The sequence below is a fragment of the Paramisgurnus dabryanus genome, chromosome 15, assembly GCF_030506205.2.
Source record: "Paramisgurnus dabryanus chromosome 15, PD_genome_1.1, whole genome shotgun sequence".
Taxonomy (NCBI): domain Eukaryota; kingdom Metazoa; phylum Chordata; class Actinopteri; order Cypriniformes; family Cobitidae; genus Paramisgurnus; species Paramisgurnus dabryanus.
This window is the reverse complement of record NC_133351.1, coordinates 17092926-17114713: the sequence shown is the minus strand read 5'-3', so window position 1 is coordinate 17114713 and position 21788 is coordinate 17092926. Positions and strand designations below refer to the sequence as shown.

The 21788-nt window shown below is 38.3% G+C and overlaps 1 protein-coding gene across 2 annotated transcripts in view; it reads left to right on the top strand.

Moving 5' to 3' along the window:
- The window catches only part of plekhm3 (pleckstrin homology domain containing, family M, member 3), a 46133-nt gene that overhangs the window by 9451 nt on the left and 14894 nt on the right, over positions 1-21788 (top strand). For both annotated transcript variants that reach the window (XM_065292480.2, XM_065292481.2), the window contains 3 exons: positions 8139-8284; positions 8420-8613; positions 17886-17949. In XM_065292480.2, the coding sequence (XP_065148552.2) occupies positions 8139-8284; positions 8420-8613; positions 17886-17949 (404 nt within the window). The remainder of the gene's footprint in view (positions 1-8138; positions 8285-8419; positions 8614-17885; positions 17950-21788) is intronic.

The window sequence follows — 21788 nt, the reverse complement described above, 5'->3', positions numbered from 1 at the left end:
CGGGCACTGCATAATATTACTGCGCCTGCTGCAGCCATGTTACAGCAGCAAAGTCCTTGATTATTACGCCAGAATGAGAGTATAGTTCCTAATCATTTCGGCCTAGAAAACTGCAACTTTTAATTTTCCATCAGTCTTGGTACACAATGTATCTACAAAAGAGTCAAGTTTTAAATAGAAAAAACATTGAAACTCTTTGGTTATTTTTTAACGTGATGCTAATGGTCTAATCAGATTCAATGGATTTTGCTAAGCTATGCTAAAATTGCTACCGCCAGACCCGGAGATCGGCTGAATGGATTCCAAAACGGTAAAATCAAATGCTTAACTCTGAGACGCTGGAAAATAAGCTTATTTTCAAAAAAGTGGAGTGTCCCTTGAAAGGAGATTTTCTCAATATTTAGATTTTTGCAAACTCAGTCTCCAGATCTTTAAATAGTTGTCCTAACAAACCATATATCAATGGAAAGCTTATTTATTCAGCTTTCGGATGATCTGTAAATGTACAGCAACTTTGGTTTGAAGTTCAACAGAAGATGGTATTCAAATAAAATAATTTAGACCTTGCATTGTGGCAGATGAGTAAATCAAGGACACAGATTGCAAGTTCAAGACTCGTATTGGTTACAATTCTATGATCTTTGCTATTTCAAAAGGGTATGTTTTTATAAAGTTTACCTTTCCTTTAGTCAAATGATGAAGGTTCTTAACCAAAAGAATATATTTCCACTCACTAGACAATTGTTTCAAACCAAATGCCTCTCTTTTCAACACATGCCATATCATATCATTACTCAAACAAACAAGCATCCATTTTGCAAAAGCCACTCTCAACATAGGCCTGTAATTTTAGTGCATGAACTATTTCATGCCATATGCTGTTTATGCTGATATTTTTGTCTCATGAGTCTGTGGCTTGGCTATGGTGGAATTCAGAGGTCAGGTAAATATATAAGGAGATATACTTATGTCATTTATAGGGTAATTTATTAGGCTCAATCTGTCACTTTTTCGTTTTGTGTGAAATTTCAACCGACCAAATGGGTATGAATAAAACGCTTTCCTCCTCGGTTGTAACAACCAGCTTTTTAATGCAGGGTATTTGAAAGCCTCACCGAACAAGGACAGCGGGCACCTGACGATAATTGGCCCATATAAAGCGCAAAAAATCCCCTTTTAGAATCAAAGGCTCCCTGGATGCTGCGATCTGTGCGGAAGCTAATTGTTTGATTCGGGGCCACGAAAGAGATTTTTTTTGAATGGGACGTGTCGGTCTAAAAAGAACAGAACAGCTGGGTACATCCCTGCTCCAGGCAGCCTTGCCCCCCTCTCTCTATTTTTTTCGTTATTTTTTTTTGCTTGTTGTACATACTTTTGTACATTGCTTGTTGTACATACTTTAGTATTGAGGTGTGTTACTTCTTAATTTTGTTTAGTTCTCTTAAATATTTCTTTTATTTACACTTTTTTTGATGGACTGCAATACAGTGTTTGGATGAAAGTAGTTTCAGAATCAGTTGTCCCAGTTCATTTACTGAACCCATGATGCATATTGCACACACTGAAAAGCACTTGTGAAAATCGCAAACACCAATTCGATTCCCCGACTGCTATGCGTCTTGCTAAAATCAGCCTTAACAGGTTTTTCCACAAGAAAACAAAACCATGTTTAAAAAGCTCTGCTTGATATTATACCAATTTGGGGGTGCATAAACTGCAAAGAGGTATTTTTTGTAAATCCAAGTCGACATACATACAATACTTTTTTTTGTCTTTATACAAATGCTTGAGAGAGATGTCTTTTCACTGTTGCATCATCCTTTCAGGTTTGTCCCCTCCTCTCAGTTGTTCAATTTGCTTTAGCCCTTCTTACATCAAAACACTGATAATAATAATTTAATTAGCTATCTTTATTTAAATAATTAGGTAAGCAGAATAACAAGACTTTGTTTAGGCAGGTCATGTCATTCATTTATAAAAGAGATGCTTTCCTTTACTTTTTTTCACACATCTCCACTAAAGAACCCTGTAAAATGTTCAATAACAGCAGATCAAATGGGAACATCCAGCTGTAGGTGGGACAAAAGAGATATGTTAGGGGAGTATGGGGTCAGGAGGAGAGAATGGGGTCCAAAGGACTGCTGTTTACATCAAAAAGATGGGCAGCGCATCTGTGTCAAGCAAACACGCACATATGAGCACACTTGCACGCGCACAACCTTAAGCCTTCCCCTTACTCCATGTTTTTTTGGAGTGGAGTGTCAGCTTGAATAGGGAACATCAAAGCTAGTAGAGCCCTTGTTGTCTTTCACTTACGGAGCCACAAAGGCCCTCCATGAGGGGCTTGTCCCACAGATCTCGGCAGCCAGTTGAAAGCGGCGTGAGTTGGATGCTTTTCTGCAAGAAAAACGTATAGTGACCTTCTTATACGCAAGGGCCGAACACCTCCTCTGAATCAGACACGCCTATTTGACCAGAAAAACTATTGTGTAAGTGGAACCTTAGAGTACCCCTGATTCACCTCTCTTTTCCCTTCAAATAGTTGCCATTTTGGGGCAACAGGGTGCTGTTGAAAATAAAAGAGGTGGAACCTTGGGGACCCGTTGGGAATGAACACATCAAACGTCTTATATTTGGCTAAGTTTCTTGTCTTTCCCACACTCCCAGGTTGGCCCCGCTCTATTTGCAAGGAAGATGTTCTTCCACTGCTAGAATTTTGCATTGTTTTGGCACATCAGAAGGTTTTTGGCTAACACTCAGTTCAGTTTGATGTGAGCTGTCTCTCTAGCTGTGATGTGCAAACTCACACCTTGTGTTGAACGTATGAGGGAACTCTGTTTGCTTGGAAATCTGCCTTACTGGCACAGGCTGTATTGTCCACAATACATAAAGGGTGCAATTTCTAAGCATCCAACTCCTTCCCAGAAGTGACATGCGCTCTGGGCACCGAACTGAATACCCTGGCTAGGCGGGAATAGATTAGACCGTTAACTAGAACCTATATCATATCATCATTGGCTAATGTGGTTTGTCAAATGCCTGTGCTCTTAGATGCTGCAATTTAAATGAATCTTAGTCCTATGATTTTATTTTCTGTCAGAAACAGAAACAGTCAGTTGAATTGAGATGAACATTGTCATCAAGATTTTCAGTTACAGTTTTTCCTTTAATTTATGTACAATTTATGTTTTCCTTTTGCTGAAAAACAAGGCCCGAATGGATCTTTCTTAATAACAGTCTCCCCAGTAAGAGCGGTGCCCAACATTGTGCTATTTTTGGAAAAGGGTGGTATTTGTGGGCTTACGCTCTGCCTGAATGTTGATTACAAGGTAGCTCTGACACACGACACCCCGCTGCTTGGTCTGTGGTTCAGCCCAAATATCAGGCACCCATCAGCTGTGGCATGGGGGACACCACCTCTGACTTTTTATAGTCTGGGGTCCCTGCCCCTAAAAACCTCAAGTTTACATTGGCAGCACAGTGCAGCGCATGTGCTAGAGCCTAACCTCAGCTAGAACAACCCATTACGTATTGGTTTGGAGATGGAATATATGGATGTTCTTTTCTTGGTCCAGTATTGCAAAATACCTTGCAGACATTTTGTGCGCGTCAATGGTTTTAATCACAGAACTGTATTTGTTTAATTTTATAACATTTAGTCAGGCCACAAACCAGCTAAAAATATGTTGCAGCTTTCCTTTATAACCTATTTTGAGATCCCTTTCTGATTATTAAACTTTTGGGGACTATATAGACCAAGTAGAAACTATGTTTCTATTAGGGTGCACCGATAAATGCTGATATACACTAATAATGCGTGGCCGATATCTAATCTGAATCGCACAGACAATAATATTAACAGCCATTTCATGTATAACGGCTTTTGATCAGTAAGTCCTTATCGATCTGAAATCACTGTTAGTTTGAGTAGTTTATACTATGCATTTGAAAAAGCTTGACAAACATATTCATTATACATATTCTTTATTATCATGAAAATACCTGAGAAGGTTTGAAGAACAGCAATATAAATATATCCTTGAGCCATTTCCTGGAGCTGCGTGTCATAGCTGTGTGTGTATGGTTACTCGTCTGCAGCGCATATTGAGTTTCTGCACGAGAGCACCCCTGGCTTTTGGATGTAGCGGCATTTCACCGTAATTCATTGAGAAGCATAGCAAGCATCATCGGCCGATATATATCGGTGCACCCCTAATTTCTATTGTTTGTTTTATTACATGTTTTTACTTGCTGGAGGCCAAAACAAAAGTGTATTGCAATGAATACAGGGGAATTCCAAGTATGACAGAAATAAAACACAAAAAATACACTACATTGCCAAAAGTTTTGGGACACCTGCCTTTATATGCACATGATCCTGAATGTCCCATTCTTAATCCATAGGGTTTAATATGGAGTTGGCCCACCCTTTGCAGCTCAGCTTCAACTCAAACAAGCTTCAAACAAGGTTTAGGAGTGTGTTTTCGACCATTCTTCTAAAAGCACATTTGTAAGGTCAGACACTGACGTTGGACGAGAAGAACTTTTGTAGGCTCCGCTCTAATTCATCCCAAAGATGTTTTATTGGGTTAAGGTCAGGACTCTTTGCAGGCCAGTCAAGTTCCTCCACACCAAACTCGGTCATCCATGTCTTTATGGACCTTGCTTTGTGCACTGGTGGAACAGGAAGGGGCTAATCCCAAACTGTTTCCACAAAGTTGGGAGCATGAAATTGTCCAAAATGTCTTGGTATGATGGAGCATTAGGAGTTCCTAATGCATGGGTTCTCAAACTGGGGGCCGTGGCCCTCTGGGGGGCCCTGAGATGGTACCAGGGGGGCCCCAGTTTTAATGCATTAATTTATCTTGAATTCTGTGTCATTTAACCTCAGAAAAACTAACCAACATCACTACATTTGTATATTTTAATAAGTTTTTGTGATTCAAATTTTATGTTTTACAGTGTTTTATGTCATACATTTTCCTTGGCAGGGCCATGAAGGGCACAATTGGGGGTCACCGTACACAAGGGGGGCCGCACTCCGAAAAAGTTTGAGAACCACTGTCCTAATGGAAGCGATTGGAACACCTGAATTAAATGATTTGGACGGGTGTCCCAAAACTTTTGGCAATATAAAGGTTTCCCAGACAGGATCTAAACTAGTCCTAGACTAAAATAAATGTTCACACCAGACCAGATATTCAACTCGAGCTAAAAATTTGCATGACACATAGTTAAATCCCGTGTGTAATCTGGAGCGAGTAACGCTATGCCCCGCGTTTGTTGTGCACGTAGCATAAGAGCTGTCCAAACTGAAATCTTATATCTTAAAATACATCAGTGCCCTTTGTTTTGCCTCAAAATGCACACAAGTAATGTTTTTAAGGCATGTTTGTTAAAACGAGTTATAATTCCTAATTAAATAAGGCCTAGTCCTGTCCAGGAAACCACCCCATAGTGTATATAAGCTGTGTAGTATATACATGATTTCAGACCTGTGGCAGAAGAAATTCACTATATAGTAACTTAAATTTCAAACTTTCCTTACAAAATGCTCTCATATAGCTTTAGAAAAAGTTTTTTTTATTAACTTTGTTAAAAATGGTACTGTTTTTTCTTATTTTTCTTTATTAATTTTTATTTTATTTTCATACTAGAAACTCTTTGAGTTGTACTGTAGAGGAATAATGTTTAGTATTGAAATACTAAACATTTAGTCTGCTAAATGACTAAATGTAAAATGACATGAGGTACTGAAATTTCCATTTTGGGTGAACTAACCTTTTGAATTTGTTAAGTGATGTAATTTGGCCTAAAGTCTGGGATGCACGTATTTCATAGCTGTTTTTAAGCTCTACTCTTTTTAGACAGCGAACAATGCATCAAAAATAGACCTACAGCGTTGCCTGCACACTATAATCAGTGTCTCCCTCCACATACATTGATGCCGATAACATTATGCCTCCCTTTTTGGAGACTGTGTTTTCTGGCTTGTTTTTGTCCTTTATATCATACCTCCCATCTTGTCCACGTTTTTCCTCTCCCTATGAAGTGTATAAATGACGCCACGCTCCACCGAGAAGATTGTGCATGTCTATATCCGTCTGTGCTTGTTCCTTTTATTGTCTTTTATTCTTTTTACCTCCAAACAGTCCTGGGTCTGGTCCCCACTGATGGTATGGATAAGGGACACCTGCCATGTTCACAATCACCTATTTTGGTTTCTTTGGGATGAGCCCTTTGCGTCTACTGTTTGAAGACAGCTTGAAAAAGAAATGTTAAAGACAAAGCAAAGTACTTTAAAGAGTTTTTTTTTTTTGGTATTAAATGTGCTCAGTATTTTACTCTACCGTGCATTGTTTTCTGTCTAGATTAGTATTTTGTTTATTCCCTATAGTAAATAAACAGTTGCATTATCTTTTGGCTTTTGTACAACTTTTAAATCATATGTAATTCTTATCTATGTTTAACCAGAGGTGTGTCTTAAACCTTGACATATCAGCACAACATACATTAACCTGATCACCTTCCGCTAATGATTGTCCATTTCTAAAAGGGCCATGCCCTCATGACTAGATTAGGTGGTCATTAACTTTTTCATTAACCCAAGCCTGTGTGTGTTTTAGGCAGGGCCGGCCCTGGGCATAGGCGGAATAGGCAAATGCTAAGGGCGCCGCCGACCCCTTGGGGCGTCCGTGCGCCCAAATTATATATTTTTTTAATATATGTATATAAACATTTAACTATAAATGTTTAATTTTGCACAAGAAAACAGCAGTTATTAATGAATTATTAGTAGCATAGTATCTCGGAAGATCATGCTGTTAAATAGCTCTGTGGCTATACTGCACTGAAGCGGCAGTTTAAAATATAAACCCAGAAATCAGCCAACGTCAAGAACAAGAAAACGGAAACAACAATCAGACAGAGACGCGGAATTTACATAATGTTACACAGACCATGTTTAAATTTCAATGTTTCTGCACAGAAATACCAACTTGTTCACTTTGTTTGGTATTAATAAGCTGCGCATTGGAGTGCTGGCCGCGGTGCTGAAGACGCCCTCGGACGGAGTACTGGTGGCAGCACAGATATTTACGTGCAACCTATTGGAAACTATTATTCGTTATTATATAATTATTATTCGTTATTTTACTTTATTACTTCCACTTTAGAAGAGTTCAGCACTTTTTTATTTTAATATTTCTCTTTATATAAATACTATTTTGTACTTAAATCTATAATTTCATTATTTTACTAACCCATCTAACTCATCTGCGCTTTCCGATAGGTTGCACGTAAGGGGAAAAGTATAGCTTTCTTCCCATTGAGAAGAGTTCTGCACTTTTAAACTTTAAAAAAAATATCTCTTTACAAAAAAACTTTTTTCTTCTATTTAAAAGCTGTAATTTCGTTATTTTACTAACCCAACTAATGACTCCTCCGCTTTCCAATAGATTGCACGTAAATATCTGTGTATATGTGCCATCACGCGTCTTCAGCACCGCGGGGAGCAGCCAGCACTCCAATGTGCAGCTTATTAATACCAGACAAAGTTGTTTTTTTTGTCCAGAAACATTGAAATTTAAACCATGGTCCGTGTAACGTAATTTAAATCCCGCGTCTTGGCCTTATTGTTTTTTTTCTTGTTCTTGACGTTCGCTGAATTCTGGGTTTATATTTTAAACTGCCGCTTCAATGCAGTATAGCCACAAAGCTATTTAACAATGAGCACAATCTCCCGCGACACTACAACATGCTACTAATAATTCATTTATAAGAGCTGTTTTCTTGTACAAACATTAAATATTTTAAGTTAAATGTACAGTGTAAAAAAGACAAGATTTTAACAATGTCAAGATCAAATGCCTGAGTAACAGGGTATTGTGTGTATGTGTGCATGTGTGTGTTTACAGAATATTTATTTAAGTTTATGAACAAAATTATTGGAACACAATTATGATTCTGTGATTCTAAAGGGCACCAGGTGAAATCTTGCCTAGGGCAGCAAATTGGCCAGGGCCGGCCCTGGTTTTAGGTATTTTAATGAGGGACTTGATCTTTCCTGTCACAGGTTTGATTTGTGTGTTTGCAGACAAGGTTTCTCCCTCTTTATTACTGTTGGTTTGTTTTTTCAGGATGTCAAAGGCCAGTAGGTCTATCACGCGGCAAGGCCAAAGTGTGCTCTTACAGCGGCTGGTACTACTGCTCCAGTTGCCACCAAGACAACCTCTTCCTCATACCTGCTCGTCTGTTGCACAACTGGGACACTAACAAACACAAGGTGTGTGTGCAGACCTCTAGAATTGATTCATATCTTTAAAATTGTTAGTAAAGCCACACAAGAAGTGAGAGTCAGAAAAGGCAAAAAAATGTAAACGTACTTAAATGATTAATTACATCACTCTGTGTGGTTTAGGTGTCAAAACAGGCTAAGGAGTTTCTGGAGTTTGTTTATGAGGAACCATTGTTAGACGTACAGCAGTTGAACCCGTGTCTGTATGAGCATTGTGAAGCACTGGCGGCCGTTCTCAAACTGAGGCAGCAGCTCCAGTCTCTCAGGGCTTACCTCTTCAGCTGCCGAGCCACAGTGGCAGAAGACCTTCGTCGCAGGTGAGTGATGTCACAAAGCATGAAGAGCAAAGTTCAGGGATACATGTCCATTTCTGAGGTGACTTCGACAGGACCTGTATAAAGATTGGGGTGGTTTCATCATCAAGTCAAAAGAAATTTTGATAAATAAATGTTAAATAATAATAAATGAATATTGCTGTAACAAATTTTTATGAAAAACAAATGTAAGGCTGAAGTAAAGTTTACAGGAGGTATGTAGATGATGAAATGTTTTCTTGCTAAGAGATGTGCTAACCATTTAATTTTATTAATTTTATTATTTTATTTTGAGAAGTACCAATTTTGGTGTCAAAGCGCATAATTCTGTTCAGGACCAATGCTGATGCTGAGCTTTTTCAGTGGTGCAGATTTGTAAACTGCATGGGAGCAAATAAATTGTGGAACAGATTTTTATTTCGTTCCAAACGGGAAATCACTCATAACAAGTTGATTGAATAATAAGTGCTTAAGGAGAAACCGCTTGTAATCGCTGCACTGTTTTCATAATAGTCACAGCTGCATTATCCATTTGACTAAGGGTGCGTTGTAATAATAAATATTTGCGGAATCTTGCAAGGCTCATTAGTAGTGGCAGAAAATGAAAACAAAATCTTACGTCATTTGTAAAGACGGAAATTGAAGCTCTTGTGCTGCTAAAGTGTAAAAAAAAAAGTTTGCACAATCCAGCTAGAGTAATGAGACTTTTCTGCACGTGCTCAGTGTTCAGTGATTTTTTTTTTTAAACAACAATTAATATATTAAGTTGCTGGGTATGTAAAAAAGTTTGCTTTGGTAGGATTCTTAAGACCAGTTTCAATAAGAACGTAAAGAGACTTTGTTTATGTGTAGGTCATGGTACTAATAGGCTCGTCTGGGTGATGAATGCTTCATAGCAGGGTCAGTATCATGTGTGGAAACCTTTTTAAACATTCACTCCAGGAGAGACGAAAGCCTCTCAAGCTCTGTGATAAAGTGTGATAATGGAAATCTGCCACTGTCGTTTTTTCAACAAAAGTTGCCCCTCATTATATATTGACAGTTATTTAAAAAAGATAAATGTATATTGATTTTAGGGTTAAGTGGAAGTTTAGAAAGAGAAACTAGAGTGTAGTACACGGAAGAGGTTAGGAATTAGGTTGGGTCACAGTGGGTTTACTAGTTGTCCAGTAACCAACTAGTCAATTAGTGACGCCAGCTAATTAATGTTTCTATATTTAAGTGCAGTAAACCCCTCTTGAAAAACTGTGCGTTTAAATAAATCTGGTACTGTCAGTTGTCACTGAGGTGGTACCCTTTCAAAAAGTATACCTTTCCACCTTAACTCTTTCACCGCCAGCGTTTTTAAAAAAAGTTGCCAGCCAGCGCCAGCGTTTTTCATGATTTTCACCAAAGTTTAATGCCTTCCAGAAAATGTTCTTCTTTAAATAAATAAACATACAATATACCAAATGAAAGAAAAGACCCTCTGCTTTCAAACAAAAAAAAACGTTTCATCCTACCTTTAGTGGTTCTTTTGCAATCAGCTTTTGAATATGGGTAGGTTTTTGCAAAAACACCATATTTTGAGCAAAAAGCAAAAATAATTCCATATTTGTGACGGACTTTTCATAGAGATCCCATTCAGAGCGATCTTTAAAACAGACACGGACATGCAGCAGCTTGCCATAGGGCAATACTTCCGGTTTTAAAAAGTTGCGTAAGGGCGCCACCTGGTGGATAATAGCGGTATTGCGGAAAGACGGAAAATCTCGTCATTGGCGGGGAAGCGTTTTCTCTTAATTGACGAGATATCTCGTCAATGGCGGGGAAAGAGTTAAGAGGTCAAATTAGTACATCAGAAGTACAAATAAGTACGCAACGTATGCAAATCTGCACCAAAATGGTACATATTAGTTTTTTTTTAAAAGGGTGCTACCCCAGTGACAGCTTGGGACCATTTTTTGACCAGTTATTTCTGACAGTGTGATGTCAGATGAAACCCTTTGAAATGGTTTAACGGTGATTCCTTAAGATTTTTTACTTGAGTTATTAAAAGAACACTCCACTTTTTTGAAAATATGCTAATTTTCTAGCTCCCCTGGAGTTAAACATTTGATTTTTACCATTTTGGAATCCATTCAGCTGATATCCGGGTCTAGCTGTACCACTTTTAGCATAGCTTAGCATAATCCATTGAATCTGATTAGACCATTAGCATCGCGCCAAAAAAAAAACTAAGAGCGTTTTGATATTTTTCCTATTTAAAACTTGACTCTTCTGTAGTTACATTGTGTACTAAGACCGACAGAAAATTAAAAGTTGTGATTTTTATGGCAATATGGCTAGGAACTATACTCTCATTCTGGCGTAATAATCAAGGACTTTGCTGCCGTAACATGGCTGCAGCAGGCTTAGTGATGTTAAGCAGCAGCTGAAAATAGTCCCCTGCTATTGAAAGTAACTACTGTGATAATATGGCAACCCACCATATTTTCCTATCGATTTTGAAAAGTAAGACCATTTTTTGTCTGCCTTTCTTAAAGTAGTGTCCATGAACGTTTTCTTATATTTATAATAAAATCTTTCTGGGGTAAACACATTTCCATTGTTTTTCCTATGGACATTTTTTTATGGCTTCACTAAATAAAAAGAACTTCAGATGTTGACTTAATCGTGTTGCTAATGCACTCTTACCTACACATTCAGAACACCGTTTGTTGTTTGAATCACTGAATTATTGAAAGGGCCAGTACCCTTTCGTATGTATTCGGTCCTTTGAACTTCATGGCGACGTAGAACCAGGATGGCTGTTTGAAGTGCAGACGTAGGGGCTCCAGCAAAGCGAACCTCAGCTTGAACTGAATTTCCTCTCCAAGGTCCATCTCCTTGGAGGTCTCCCAGCTGCCCGCTGAGCATTGACTTTATCTGGCCGCAGTGTTTACAGGGTCCAACGGGATGCAGCAGTGGTGACCCTAACAGGAGGCAGTTCGAGATGGCTGGTGTTTACAACCAGGCTATTAGCAGGCATTGGCTAATGTTCCGCTTTTCAAAACAGTGCAGGATTGATGAGGGCGATGTCGCTAAAAGATTACCTTACCCATTTATTGCCTGGCCTGGCCGCTCATCATTGGTTCTGAAGAGGCATGAGTGTTTACACTAAGCCAGGGGGGGGGGAAGAACTGTCACAGCCCACACCGTTGAGCCTGATCTAATGCATCTCCCTGAGCTTCAGTGGCTACCTCGCGCACGTGTGCCCTAAAACATTAGTTCACTCACAATGAACATTTTGTTATCATTTACGTGCCCTCAATGACATTCCAAACCCGTGACGTTTTTGTGGAATTTCTTTGCAGAATGTCCAGAGAGGTGTTTTTTATAATAAGGTCATATATATTACTTTACTGTATTGTGAACTGTATTCGAAGTATTTTAATTTCATACAATAGTGGAGTAAAAATTTAAATTTAAGTTGAAAGTCATTTTCTAATGCATTTCTCAAATCACATTCAGTTTAGATATTGCACAATCCGACATATTGTGCCAGGTTGACAATTTAAATTTTTGTGTGAACTATTCCCCTAACATATTATATAATGCAATAATAGATGTGTTTATTTTCTATTTAGATTTTAACATTCATTAATGCTTTTAGTTGTCGGGTTTCTGTGGCTTTCTCTACATCTTTGTCTTGTGAATGTAGCCAAACGCGCATTATCGCGTTATTCGCTCTAGATTACTTGCGGGATTTAACTTCATGTCATGTGAATTTTCCGCTCAAGTTGAAAGACGCGTTTGAGGCGAATAGCGTGTGTTTTCGCAGCAAACGCGCTGCCCATATCGCGTCATTCGTATCGCCCACGCGAGGACGCATCTGATCGCGTCTTTGCATTGACTTTGTATGTAATCTACTCACGCAAATCGTTGAACTCACGTCTGGTGTAAACCCACAGTTAGAGACTAAATGCCCAGGAATACATTCTTTCAACTTTCTCGTCCATCTCTCACACATATGCCACCATAAAGCTTTCAAAGTATACTCAACTGCCGATACACGCAGATCAACATATAAGTAGTACAAATGATTTCTCTAAATGTTCTCTAACGTACATTTTTGTAGCTCCAGATTTCAAGCTCATCCTGAAACGCACAGATTTGAAAAGCGTTGTGTCCCTGATTGGCCAGATCATTTATACGTTGTGATTAGATTTGAACACAATTCAGTGCTGACAAGAGTTAACTTAAAGGCTGTGAGTCTGAAGCTGGAGGAATTATGATAATGTTGGTCTTCTCTACCTCATCAATCCCAGGAAGTAAACTGTTGCCTACAATCCTTGTGTTGTTGTAGTCTAAGAAAAGAGATTTATGTTGGAGATGATAACTCGCTTCATCGTTTACTTTGGGGTTGTACCTTTTGCATATCGTTAACATGTACTTATACACACATACACACCAAAGGAAATGTAAAATCATGAATCGGACCATTGGTGCTTTTTAAATGATTACCTGCCAGCACTGATTTGTGTCATTTACAGTTAATTTACAAATTCAGGATAGATGAAGAAAAGTGGTGGATTCACCATTGCAAACAAAGTTTAAAACAAGCAACAAGAAAACAATGAACAGGAATCAAACATTATGTTGAAGAAAATGCTCCTTAGCTTTCTGTTCTTGGAAGGAAATGAAAATTAAAGAAAAAAAGATGATGTTGTATGCAAACTCATTTGTGTTGTTTATAACGAAGTGTCCTGTCTCATAATTTTTCTCGTGCATGCTCTGTACCGTTCACGCGGTCTCCAAAAATTGGGCTGCAAGCGGACAAGGGGCCCTATCTTGCACCCAGCGCAATTGACTTTGTCAGTGACGCATGTATCGTTCGTATTTTGCACCGGCGCACAGCGGGTTTTTCCCTCCACAGACGCACGTCGGCAAACAAGGCTCCCTGGGCGGTTCAGCGCAAAAAAGGAGGCGTGTTCCGGCGCAAACCATCCCTGATGCTATTTTGCAGTTTCAAAAAACAATTGCGCCACTGACCAAAAAAAACTAGTCTAAAGTGGCGCGTTGCGCGTGGTTTATTATGCTATTTTAAGGGCGCATGCTTGACCATAATGTATAGCGTGCACAATGCACACACACTTTGCTTATCTAATCTACACAGATGCAACAGTTATTTTGCAAATCATAAATTGTTACAATAAAAAATATTAACACATGAGATAAGGGGAATCATAGTGGTGAGCATTGTGGTGATAGTTTTTAATTATTTTGTGTGGCTGCGTTAAAAAATTCACATGCAAATAACGATTAAAATATTTTCATAAGAAACCTTAATGTATATGAACTTGGTTTGTAAGTGTACTCTGGGGTTGGACCTTGCTTGCGTTTCTTGGGTCCGATTTTTAAAGCCCCCAAACCCTTTCAGCGGTGAGGGTGGACGCAGCGATGTCCTCTGCTGGCGTCAGGTCCTGAGGCAGATCCACCTCCCGTTACACGGCGTGCCCGATTTATGCTGGCAAGCTTGGGATTCCCCCGTCTCCAGACATTATTGTAGCGCTTGGCGCAACGATGGGGATGCCAGCTGATGAGACAATTGTGGCTAATTCCTCTCACGCCTGTTTAACCTATGCTGATTTGGGCGGGTTTCTCCTATCCCCATTCAAAACAACTTCTCTGTCTTTGACTGCTCTTACAAGAACGTGGGTCTCCTCGGCTGTGAACCGCTCCTGGCGTGCGCCTGGTAAATCCGTCATAATAATAGCAACCCGCCATGGAACTTGCACCCTTGCGTTTAAAGGGAATGTTGGCTAGCGTTCTGATTGGTTTATTTGACGTTACGCCCAAACCACACCTATGAATAATGAACCTACTGTAGACCAACCCCTTATTGATTTGCGCCTGGTGCAAGAGTTATTTCTCCCGAAGGGAAAATATCAACAGTGCCCAAGATCCACCCACAAAGTCACATGCCCATTGCGCTTCGCACTTGCGTTTCAGATCGTTAAAATAGGGCCCAAGGTGTGCAAACGATCTGGATGACAAAAGTTACCCCATGTGGGTCCCATGCAAGGTATACTTTTGGCCTTTAGATAATCTTAGCATAAGCGTTTGAAGCAAAACTACTCAGTAGTAAATCAACATTGCAACTTGTTTTTTTTTTGCTTGCCACTCACTGATAACAGCTTGTGCATTTGTATTAACCTGTTTGACAACAGTTTTCATATTGCTTGGTTACCAACACCGCAAACAGTCCTCCAAGGAACGTGTATGTTTATGCAGTGAAAGGACAAAAGATTCATGATCAAACTTTTCCATGAGAAAAGGTTAATTTAAAGGGGCATTTTAAGATGTTAAATAAATCTTTGGTGTCCCCAGAGGACATATGTGAAGAGCTCAAAATATCATACGGATAATTTATTATAACATGTTAAAATTGCTCACACCACTTTGTAGGTGTGAGCAAAAATGTGCAGTTTTTGGTGTGTCCTTTTAAATGCAAATTAGTTGATCTCTGCACTTGGATAGTGCAGATTAAGGGGCGGTATTATCCCCTTCTGACATCACAAGGGGAGCCACATTTCAATTATCTTTTTTTTCACATGCTTGCAGAAAATGATTTACCCAAACTAAGTTACTGGGTTGTTCTGTTACACATTTTGTAGGTTGATAGACCCAATTATAGCACTTAAACATGGAAAAAGTCAGATTTTAATGATATGTCCCCTTTAAGCTTGAAGAGAAGGGGAAGGAAAGATTGAAGTTTATTGTGATCAGAGGTAAACGCACACTCAGTGAGACAACATGACAGCAAGATTCAGGTTCCTTTTTAGACGTCGCCCTGACTTGAACAAGCTTGACTAAAACCAAATCAGCATAACAACACATCCGCAGGGATTAAGTTAGAATTTCTCCCTGTCATACAGGAGATACCGCATTAGACCATGGAATCCTGTCAATGCAATATCTCTTCTTTGTCAGCCTTCCTAAGATGTTTGGTAATGCCTCACTTGTTCTATCAGATTTGTGGGTATGTAAAGCTTTGTGGTCTGTGGCTTTCAGACACTTTTATTAAGCACACGTCTGTAAATCTGTCAAGGCAGGAAGAATGATTGCTATTCTTAAGATGGATAGTTCACTCAAAAATAAACATTCTGTCATCTTTGAATTGTAGTTTTAAGAAGAAAAAAAAGTTTACTTAAGAATATCCTGAATGCTCTATGTTAAAAAAATGATGAATACTGGCACTGTCAAGTTTTCAGATTGCTGAAATTTTATGAATCATACAAAACATTAGAAATAAAAAAAAACTTTTTTGTATATTTGCATTTTGACAGCCCCGTCCTAAGTCCAGTTTTATTCTGAAGAAAAGAGCAGCTGGGATATTATTTAAAAAATATATATATATAAAGGAAAAAGTGTGGAACGTGAAAGTAAATAATCACAGAATTTAACATTTTGGTTGAACTCGTCTTTTACCCATTTATTTTTGAGTCATCTCATCATGCAGCATTCTGGCCTATTAGTTTGGAGATCTGTAGTTTTTCGTTTTAGGAAAACACATTCACACTCCTTTGGAGATAATTCTTCACAGCTTTTGATAAAGTATCATTTCTGACATCCATACGTCAAACACATAATAACAAAACAGCTTTCAGCAGTTCTGTTTGTACTAATGACACCTGCTGCAACTCAAGTCTATTGACCCTTCATTCTTCCATAAACAAATGAAAAGAGAATTCATCCCTATCTTAGTAAACATCCCACCCCCTGCCTCCTGCCTCTGTTTAGACTTAGATTAGTGCAGTAATGATGGTTCGGCCTCTAATGAGGTCTTAGGATGAGCTATGAATGGGACTGTCTGGAGTGCCGCCATGCTTTCCTTTTGCCAGCAATGAGGTTTACAGCAATAAACAACAGAAACAACTGAGCTTCACCACAAATCCCAGAGCAAAAGACGAGTGATGCTCGAATGAAGTATTGAATCTTCAAATTGTGCAATCTTGGTGGTCCACTTGCATCAACACAAATATCTTAATAGTCACAACCAAAAAGGCACACTCAGAATTACAGCGAACCACTGTTTGAAATTATATGTGCCTCCATCTACATAATATTTCTACATTTACTTCTAAATGGTCCATTTGAGCTTAAAACTACTTGGTATGTTTTCCGTCCATGTCATTCGTGTTATTAGGAGCGCTTCCACATAATACCACAGACATTTTTTCTGGCCAGCAAATTGTCTTGAATTCCCAACGTCTGTCTGGTGGGCTGACATGCCACCATGAGTTGAGGAACTATCACTGTGTTAGTGGGTGACGAAACTGGAGTGGGTAATTTCCACTGGATCCAGATTAATCAATCCAGTTAACCAGTGGGATCATATTCAAGTAGACAGATTTATACCTTGAGGTGCTTCTTTGTGGTAGGGCTATGCCATTGGCAATGTGTTTGAATACATTTTTTGTGATATTCCATTAGGACAAAATCTGTTCTGTTACTTTCAGTCGATTGTTTTTGCTTTTTATGCTCTTACTAATTGTGTGATATGAGAGGAACATCCACAGTATGCTTTAGTGTACTAGTGAAAACTTTTTCTGTCTTCAGGACGTTTATGAGATAAATAATCAAATAAGACCCCTGAACTGCACCTGTATTTAAGAGGAACTGACCTTCGTTGCACATCTTCAATGTCTACTCCGTGATATCTTTTTTCTCGTTCTTTTTAGTAACTTTTGATACCTCTCAATCTTTCATTTTATTTCTACCTTCTCCGTGTCTGTCCTCCATTACTCCCCCCACAATATGCCTGTTGATTTTCCACTCTCATCCTCTTTTCCGGATGATTCTGTGGGCCCTTGAGTTTGTAATGTGAGCAGGCGTGGGTGAATGAGAGATCGAGAGTGCGAGAGTAGACTCATGGGAGGAGAGAGGTGAAGAGGGCCTAATAGCCAGCCAGATGGAGAGAGAGAGAGAGAGAGAGAGAGAGGGAGGGAGAGAGAGAGACAGAGCCGCCCCACTTCACCCATAATAAGGGGTAGTGCTTTTAAATGCCTATTTTACAGCCTTTCCCAATTCAATTGAATTAACCCCTGTTTTCAAGCAATTTAGACCCATGTTGTCATGGATACAGAGGCGGGATGGTGAAATACTAGCGTTCCTCTTGGAACAGAAATGTATATGGGTGTGTGTAACCTAATGCAGTTAATTTTTAATAGATTTGTGCAGGTTAAATTATGCCTTGAGGTAACATTTATATGTTTTTTATGCTAATGTTCTTTTTCTCGCTGTTTCTGCAGGATATTTCCAAGGGAATACCTGTTACAGCATGTACACCTGTACTCGTTGGCAGACCTTCAGCAGGCAAGTTTTTTTATTACTGACCATTTCTTTGTACATCTATAAATGTTAGCTAGGTCCACACAGAATCTGTGCTTGCCTTTTTAATTGCTACTTTGTTGTATATTTTGTTGCACTACAATGAATTTCATACATTTTTAAGTGTGGCCACATATACTTTACGGGCTACTATATATACACACCTCTTGGACACGTCCCAACTGATTCTGATAGTGTACAGAAAAGATGTCATCACGTTTACACACACATAGTAACACCTGTAACGCACATCATCACTGTGGAGTGCCTGTCTGCTCAGTTTCAGCTGGCAGTTGAAGTTAAGAGGCTGGAGAATGTTGTGTGTATGCTGTGTGTATTTTCACACCCTTTCCTAAAGCGTTATCCAGAGTTTGAGTTACTGTAGATATATGCATGGTAACCCAGAGCCTCAGAGTAAAGGTCATCTAACGAACCTTCTGCTTTTAAACAGTTTTTGTCTTTATTTGAACAAATTTTGTTTTTACTTTAACAATAAATATTAACTTGTTTTTGATGATTTGCCATGATATGTATGTGGTGCATTAGAAATGTGTGATAGCTAGACAAACATTTTGTTAAAAAGATTGTTCTGTATCTTACTTTTTAATATGATCAGCCAATAAAAAGTAATTGGCTTTTTAAAGAATATTAAAGTTGACCAATATTTTTTGACAATTTACAGTACTGCGCCAATGTCTTAGGCAACCATCAACAGCTTTGTTGTTTTAGCAGTTTTAATGTCCTTCCATATTTATTTGTCACTTTTTCAAACAGAAAATACAGGAAAAATGCACACACACACACACACACACACACACACACAAAAAAAATTATTTAGAACTAAATGTGTGACCACTCTTGGCACAAAACACATCTTGATCTTTTTTGAGAAGTCCTGAAGTCATTTCATTAGACTTAAAAAAATTAGGATTTAATTTATTAGGTTTAAGAGATCCTGCAGTTGCAAGAAGCAGAAATAGGGGATTTTTCTCAAAATAGAAACGATTAACATCTGCAATGACACTACTGGTCAAAAGTTTGAAATCACTTACTCATTCTTTATTTATACTTTTTCCACATTATGTAATAATTTTAAAGTCAACAAAACTATGGAATATCACAAATGTAACTATAGTCATTATTTTGTGAACAAAAGCATTTAAAGTATTTCAAAATTAAATCTGTTATATATGAAGAGTTTAGTTCCAAAACGCAATAAATCCATTTTGACTAATTTGGGTAAAAAAGTGTTTTCTATTCCAAGAAAGTGACAAGATGAAAACCACTATTTTCTGTTACAAACTTTCACATAGCATCTTTGGGTTATAGAAACATTAAAAATTCATATCCTTAATACAATTTTCAAAGATTTATTATAAAAACTGATTATTATTTCTGCAAAATGCAATAAATCCATGACAAGTTTTTTTTCCAAAATGCTACAAATCTATTGAATCAATATATAAATGTGGATTCATCTTTGCCATGTTATATTCATTTAGTTGACTAGTGATATACACTGATTAAAAAAAAAAAACATTAATGGCATTAATCAAAACACTTACTTTGTCATATTAATAACACTGTCATTGCTGCGGTCATCCTTGGGACGTCATCGCTGAACTTTTTTGACAGCGATCAGCTGTAAAATGTTTTGATCCTGCTAGATTTTCGTTGGCTTCGCGTAAAATAATGAAAAGTTTTACAAAAGATCCCCTGGGGTCAATGTGTTAGCATGACAGAAGCTTGATGCTGTCATGTGAGAACAAGCAACAGCCGGCATTTTTCCTTCGCCCGAGTGCCTCTCACGTAAATTATTAGATTTTGATGGCTTAGGTTTATCAATGCTATTAAAAGTATTATTTTGTTTTTGTTTGTATGTTGATCATGATTAACAAAGTAAATGAGGAAAACTAGGATTACATGTGTATTCAAAGCGCTGCCATCATTGTTTACAATGCGTGGAATGGTGTGCTGTGATTGGTTGAGCAGATTTATTGCATTCTTCATTTTAAATACTGATGTGATACGATACTAATTTTGGCGATAACAATTTTTTTTTTTAAATGCCGTTCATCGCATCAACCAAACTCTTCATTTTATCATCTGCAGTGTTTTCATCCTTTACAATTTGCTAAATTGTACTAATAGCATTTTATTAATCAGCTTCTTGAGGTTTCCACTTGAGAGTTCACATCTATTCTACAAAATATATATAAAAAAATAATAAAAAATATATAATTTTATTGTCTACAAAAGTCATTTCAAACATTTAAACATACACCTTCAAATTAAAAGATTTTTAAGATGTGATTCCAAACTTATCTCCGGTAGTGTATCTGGTACCCAACCACACTAATGTTATTATTTTAAAGCAATAACAATATTAGGCAACCAATCTGGCAATTGATATTTTTTATATATCATTATGTACTCCTATTAGGCCTATAACAACCAAATGCTATTTGCAAAACTTTGGGAATCACTATAAAACATAAATTAAGAAACTGTGTTCTCATCTCCTTAAATTGTCCGGTCTCTCCTTTCTTCATTCTGTCCTCCGTCCTTATGCCTTCTGCTGTCCCATCCAAATTTTTTTCACTCGGTTTCTTAGAAATGACCTCTGCCCTTATTTTTCTTTTATTATGAGAGCATCTATTCTTCTGTCACACAACCCCACTCTCTTCTGTCTCTCGGTGGGATGCTGGAGTCTGCTTACATGCGCCCTCTTCAGCCCTGTATTCCCCCTCCCAGCTTACTAATTACTGCCATTCAGAAGCAACAGGCAGAAAAAAACTAAGAGTAACAGTCCTTTCTGCACTTCCATTCAATTTTATTCTTCCCTATCATCCCATCACCTGACACCGCCTCCCTGGCCTTCTGCATTCTTTCTGTCTCTATCATGCTTCATGTTTACGGTGCTCTATTGGAATGGCACATAATTGTACAATTGTGTTTTTGGAGCTTGGTTGTGTGCAATTACACGAAATGTTGAAATAAAAAATGCAAGTAGAAAGTAGAAATTCAACTAAATCTAAACAAAGCCAAATACAAACAAGTTAACTACCACAGCACTCAGTGGCTCCTAAATGGGTTCTGTACTGTCTTCCCCAATCTTTGTGGACTTTTTATTCATTGCATTTGTTGGTAGGCTTTTATACTCTCCTCCACTGCTTCAAATCCTTCTCTGTAGAGCCCAAATTTGAGGCATTTCCCATTCATGTCACATTGCTGTCTCTTTCAGCCTCTTAATTGGCTTACCTTATTAAGGAGCCATTTTCTTTTAGTGTTGCTATTTAATGCCAGGTCCTCCGTGGCTCTGGAATGCTCGCCCTTCGCGTATAGATCAGTGAGTGCTGAACTATCTCCAACAAACACTACATACCCAAACCAAATGCTCTCCATTATTCAGTTCTAACAATTAAACCTAGGTTTTGGCCTGTCTTCTTTTCTAAAAATGACATCATTCACCATATTTGTTTGCTCAGGGCCTGCCCAGAAGCTGCTTTTGTTTGGCCACTGTTTTTTCTTTGATGTTGCCACTGGAAGAGCAGAGAACGTTTTTCAAAGTGTCCCAAGATGGCCTACATGTGCTTCATAAATGTTGTGTTGTATGATGTACTATCTTGTTTGGCTAAAGTTACATATCAAAATCCTTTATCCCGGTCAAAAGAAACAGTCGCCTTGAATATTAAGGACATTGCTTTCAGAACAGCTACATGGCACCAGAGCTAATACGACCAAATCTGATTTTATTGTCCAAATGACTACAGTTTCTTAATCCCTGTAAAAAGGAAGAACCTTTATGATTTCTCTCCTGCCCA